This window comes from Lipotes vexillifer, unplaced genomic scaffold, assembly GCF_000442215.2.
Source record: "Lipotes vexillifer unplaced genomic scaffold, Lipotes_vexillifer_v1.1 scaffold138, whole genome shotgun sequence".
NCBI classification, from domain to species: Eukaryota; Metazoa; Chordata; class Mammalia; order Artiodactyla; family Lipotidae; genus Lipotes; species Lipotes vexillifer.
In genome coordinates this window covers 2,446,084-2,452,208 of record NW_006797971.1, presented here as the reverse complement: position 1 = coordinate 2,452,208, position 6,125 = coordinate 2,446,084, and the positions used below count along the sequence as shown (strand labels likewise).

The window sequence follows — 6,125 nt, the reverse complement described above, 5'->3', positions numbered from 1 at the left end:
GCTTATATTAAACCATCTCTGATCCTATCTGAATTTCCTCAGTTTTCCATTTTGCATTTTCAATGATATATGATTATCATTATTATTCAGTTATTGTTGTGTAGACTATAATTATTTGTTCTCTTACAATTTTATAATTCATCAATATTTTGTACATTAACAAAAGAATTGGGGTTTTAAAAATAAGTTTCTCTTAGCAAGAAGATAAAAACAGTGCGACTTGAACATTCCAGACTGACCAAAATTATTTATTGATTTATTATTTTAAGGATGTTCTTTGACCCATGGTAGAAAATAAAGAGCAGTGCTTGGATTTGAGATTGTCAGTATTTTATCCTTCTTGTCTAGAGCAGCAGACACGTGGTTTGTGTGATATGAATATAATTCAGAGAGAAACGTAAGGTGTATAAAAATTCAGGGAGTCCTTCAGTCTAAAATGGTCCAAATTGTTTTGTTTTTCTGAGTGATTGTAAACAGATTTGGACAGTCATGGGTGTTCTTAGAATAAGGTTCCAGCCAGTCTTCATAAACAATGCTTGATCTGTAAAGGAAAAAGGAAAAAGAGTTAGATGTTGATTGCATCTTTTCAGAAAGGAAATGGGGAAGGAAATAGTGTAAAGTGAAAAAGAAGAAAAAGCACAAAATGAACCATCACTTCCAAGGTAAGGCATTTCCTTGCTGCAAGAACCTGGTTTCAAGTGCTGCACTTTGGACTGTGATAGTATGGTTTTCTAGAGCAGTAATTGTTAAAAACTGCTTCAATTTTTCAAAGAATTTAGGCTAATGCTTTTATTATTGTTATGTTCCAACTAAATTAATCAGCTATTCTCTGGTTTGTTGAATCTCCACTGCTTAATTATAGTACAGACAAAGATAGGATCTATACATGAAAGCAAAAACCTCAGAAGTTTTTGCTTGTACACTTTTACAAAAATGCTGTTATTTCTAAATAACCCATATCAAGGAGATGGGTTAATATAAATAATATTAATATAATATTAATTATATTAATGTGTTCTGGTTAATATAAATGACTTCATTAAGAAACAATACTAATTATATCTACAGCATGTGAGTGAGGCTGTTACATTAAAAAAATACAATATTGAGAAACCCTTATATATTAAAGAGGAAACAGATAGATACCTTGAGAGCTCCATTTAGACAGACATGATGTGCTTGACAAAAGCTGTAGGGATAATACAGTTTAGAGTTAGAACACAGTCAAATTTAATAAGAGAGCAGTATAGTAAGTTAACTCAATTCTAATTATTCCTAGTTATAACTCTAGAGTTTATTTAAACTCTGTATAGCTTACTATTCCTAATACTGGCTTTATGGCTTTTCCCCAATTTTGTAAGTTTAGCTTTCTGATTACGTGTTATGTTCACATGGTTAAAATTTTTTCTTGAAAGTATGAAAGAGTTTATAAAAAAAAAATGTTCTTCACCACTGTCTCCCAGCTATCTATTTCCTTTCTTTATAGCTAAGTTGGTAGCGCTATTATGCATGTATAAGAAAATACAAATATATGTTTGTAAAAATCTTTTTTACACAAATGGTGGCATGTTCTACAAACTCTTTTGCACTTGCTTTTCTTACTTCATAGTGTATCTTAGAAATATTACCATAACCATAAACAAGGGTGTCCTTGTTCTTTTTTTAGGTCTGTAGGGAATTTCACTGTGAAGATGTATCAAAATCTATTCGATACATCGAACATTGATGGACATTAAGTTGTTCAAATATTTGGCTATTGCGAGCAACACAGTAATGAATAATGAATATGAATAATCATATATCACTCATTTCACTTAAGTGCGAGTATGTCTAAAGACTACATCCCTTGAAGTAGATTTGCTAGAATTAATAATTAATGCCACATCACCGCATAGGGATTTTAATGATTTATATTCCCAACAAGAATGCATGAAATCACCTGTTTCCATACACTGTCCTCAGCCTAAAGTGTGGTTAAACTTTTAATTTTGGCAATCAGTATATCTAAGTGTAGTGTTAATCTGCATTTCTTTTATTATTAGTGAAGTTCAGCATATTATATTCATATATATTTTTATTTCCTTTCCTATGAATTGTCTGTTCATGTACTTGTTAATTTTTCTATTGGGTTGTGGTCTTTATTAATTTGTAACTTTTTAAAAATTAGGCAAATGAACTTTCTGATATTGATTGCAGATTTTTTTTTCTGGTTTGCTGTGTTTTTGACTTTGTTTCTGGTGGCTTTTACCACTTAGATAAAAAAAATCATGTGGTTGAATTTACTGAAATTTGTAATACCTTCTGGGTTTTGTATCAGTGTTGGAAATGCCTTCCCATTCCAAAAGTTATAAATAATTTTGCATGGGTTTTATACTTTTAGCTTTTACATTCAAATGTTGGACTCATGTGAAATTTATCCTAGTAGGAGATCGAGATCTGCCTTTATTTTCTAAATGACTATACCTTTGTCCACACAATATTTACTGAATGATTCTTCTTTTATCTAATGTACTTATGGCAGTACCTGAATGTAAAACATAGTTTATAGGAAAAAAGTAAAGTTTAACCAAGATTGTGAGTGAAGATATGCTTGGCTCAGTTTTTTCTTTTCTCCTGTTCTCGTTTTTTCTCTCCTTTCCACTTCTCTGCCCGCCCCTCTTCTCCCCTCTGCTTTTCTTGTCTTACTTTTTTCCAAGTTGTTAGACTTTATAAGTCCATATTTACATCAAAGCTATCAACATAGCTTTATTGAGATGTGGTGAGATTAGTTTTTTTGGGGGGATGGGTAAGTTTTTCAATTTTGCTGCAAATTTTTAAATTTACAAGTTATATCATGCAGCTTTATCTTGCATCTTTATTTTGTGTGGTGTGTTGCTTTTCAGACCCTCTGGGTGAAGCTGCTATAAATTGGTGGCAGAAAGACATGTACCACAATGTTCAGTGCAGCTCTATTTACAATAATCAGGACATGGAAACAACCTAAGTGTACATCAACAGATGAACGCATAAAGAAGATGTGTCACATATATACAATGGAATATTACTCAGCCATAAAAATAAGTGAAATTGAGGTATAGTAGTGAGATGGATGTAGTGAGATGGATGGACTTAGAGTCTGTCATGCAGAGTGAAGTAAGTCAGAAAGAGTATAGCAAATACCATATGCTAACACATATATATGGAATCTTAAAAAAAAAGTTTCTGAAGAACCTAGGGGCAGTACAGGAATAAAGATGCAGACATAGAGAATGAACTTGAGGACACGGGGAGTGGGAAAGGTAAGGTGGGACAAAGTGAGAGAATGGCATGGACATATATACACTACCAAATGTAAAATAGATAGCTAGTGGGAAGCAGCTGCATAGCACAGGGAGATCCGCTCAGTGCTTAGTGACCACCTAGAGGGGTGGGATAGGGAGGGTGAGAGGGAGACGCAAGAGGGAGGAGATATGGGGATATATGTATATGTACAGCTGATTCACTTTGTTATAAAGCAGAAACTAACACATCATTGTAAAGCAATTATACTCCAATAAAGATGTTAAAAAAAATTGGTGGCAGGAAGTAGAGAATTGGCCACTATGAGATAAATTACATTTAAGCAAGAACACTAGAAAAGGAGACATAAATTTTAGCACCAGCTTTGCCATTAATGATGTGACCTTCACTAAATAGCTAAATATCTTTGGCCTTCGGATTCCTCATTTTCATAACTGCTTGCTGTAAAGGATTTTGAGATCTCTCCAACTGTAATATTAAAGAATATTAGTGTTTAATATTAAAATTTATTCTGACACAAACCCCATCTTACAGAGGTGCTGTGAAGATCTAACAAGAAAAGATAAAAGTGAAAACACATTTTAACCTGTATAATAATGCACAGGAATGTTAAAATCCACTGGAGTAAATCTTATGTATATAGTCAGTTCCTTACAAGATATCTTTTTAGAGTTATTATATAACTGATTGATAATAAGTAACATTTGTATGTTCTCTTATTGAATAAGAGTGGTAGAGAAGATAAGTTGTTTTAAGCTCAAAAGTTGTCCATCGTCAACCCAATCAGTTCAGAGTTGCTGTAACCACCAGAGCATGTGAGATTGTACCTTCATAGTTGATGCAGCCATTGGAGTCTTCTTGACCTGCCATCAGGGCTTCCACTTCTTCCTCTTTCATCTTTTCACCTGATGAAACAAAACTCTTTCTTCAAAAAGAAAACCAGAGAATATTTTCAACATTCCACTGTAAGTGATCAGTTTTGGACTCCTGGAGACTATAACCTCTCGGAGGATAGAAACCAAGCCCTTCCTGTTCTCTAGCCAGAAGGTTATCAATAAATTGTTTTTGAACAAATGACTTAAATGCACACTATACCTGATCATCGAAACTCTATCCTGTAAGAACTCCAATGCTGCACATTACTTATTCATTACCAATAATTTAAGTTATCATTTCCCCCAAATAAACTGATTGACATTGAGGTTAATTGATATGGTCATTAACTTTTGACTATTCTTTTTCATTTTCCATTTGTAGTCTTTCCCCCTACTTATTTTGGTTATAACATGATTGCCCTAATTCATGCTCTTTCCTATATATTCTGTCCTATTAAGTCCACTGAAATGAATATTTCTTACCTAGTGTAGCTAGTACATGACGAAGTTCAGCACCCATAACGGTGCCATTGCCTTCCTTGTCAAAGACACGCAGACCCTCAACAAAGTCTTCATAGGTGCCCTGGTCCTTGTTGTTGGAAATAGATTGCATCATGGGCAGAAATTGTTCAAACTCAATTTTCTTGGCATTCATCTCTGGAAGAAATTGCAATTTGGAGAGTTATTATCTATCATTAAATGCCATCTCTGAGTCACAAATTAAGCTTGAGAGTTCATTCTAGATCGTCTGAAAAATCTTCATACAGCTTAAATTTCAGTTGGTAAATGGCTGATGACAAAATGTTTGTAATAGATAATAGCGTGAGATCTGGAGTCTAGTCCTTAAGCTTTTATCCTCAGCCCACCATTTACAACTGTGTGATCATGGGCAAGTTTCTTTTCTTTTAGTGAGCTATTTATTAATTAATTAATTTAATTTATTTATTTTTGGCTGCCTTGCGTCTTCGGTTGCTGTGTATGGGCTTTCTCTAGTTGCGGTGAGCAGGGGCTACTCTTCGTGCGGTATGTGGGCTTCTCATCCTGGTGGCTTCTCTTGTTGCAGAGCACGGGCTCTAGGCATGGGGGCTTCAGTAGTTGCATCACGGGGGCTCAGTAATCGTGGCTCACGGGCTCTAGAGCGCAGGCTTAAGTTGTGACGCACTGGCTTAGTTGCTCCACAGCATGTGGGATCTTCCTGGACCAGGACTTGAACCCATGTCCCCTGCATTGGCAGGAGGATTCTTAACCACTGCGCCACCAGGGAAGCCCCATGGGCAAGTTCTTTAACCTCTTTGGCTTCAACTTTTTCATCTCTTAAAAGAGATACCTTGTAGTGGTAGTGTGAGCATTAAATGAGATAATACATGCAAAGTCTATTACAATATCTGGGACAAACTGAGTGCTTAATCAGTGTTAGCTACTGATTTTATTAGTATTGTCAATTTAATATTTTCTATAAACACTAGGGAAGCAATATAGAAATATACTGATAACAAATCCATTAACATATAAATGTAGCAAAACCTAACTGAACTTTAATATATATTCCACTTTTGTCTGAGCTTTTGTAGAGCCTTCAATTTCTTTAAATTTTAAGTAATTCAGAAAAGAAGCCTGTGAGGAGAGTGTGTGTGTTAAATACTTTGCGATCTCCTGATTTCTCTGCAGTTTTAGAGGCCTGGAGATAAGAATTTTTTAAGTATCTTCTGACAAGATAAACAGTATTCACAGCAAAAGTATAAAACAGACTATCCAGATGTATACAAATGGATAAAGTTATGTACCCCTAAAATCAAAATTCCCATTCAGCAGTCTTTCCTTATAGTGTAGAAATCTAGTACATTGAGTAATATTAAGAAGATTAAATTTGAATGCTGAATAAATGAACATTTACCTAATAATTCCATTAAAGATGAATGTTTGATAAGTTAGAAAATGGCATTTAAAGGTGAATTTGGCTTATTACGCTCT

General features: G+C 34.3%; 1 protein-coding gene across 3 annotated transcripts in view; it reads right to left on the bottom strand.

Moving 5' to 3' along the window:
* Positions 1–220: 220 nt before the first annotated feature.
* Positions 221–6,125, bottom strand: part of MYL1 (myosin light chain 1) — a 23,297-nt gene continuing 17,392 nt past the window's right edge. For 2 of the 3 annotated variants that reach the window (XM_007470017.1, XM_007470016.1), the window contains 4 exons: positions 4,638–4,811; positions 4,107–4,184; positions 1,147–1,189; positions 221–541 (listed from right to left, as the gene is read on the bottom strand). In XM_007470017.1, the coding sequence (XP_007470079.1) occupies positions 1,161–1,189; positions 4,107–4,184; positions 4,638–4,809 (279 nt within the window). In that variant the 5' untranslated portion in view covers positions 4,810–4,811 and the 3' untranslated portion in view covers positions 221–541; positions 1,147–1,160. The remainder of the gene's footprint in view (positions 542–1,146; positions 1,190–4,106; positions 4,185–4,637; positions 4,812–6,125) is intronic. The other variant, XM_007470015.1, reaches the window with a different exon arrangement.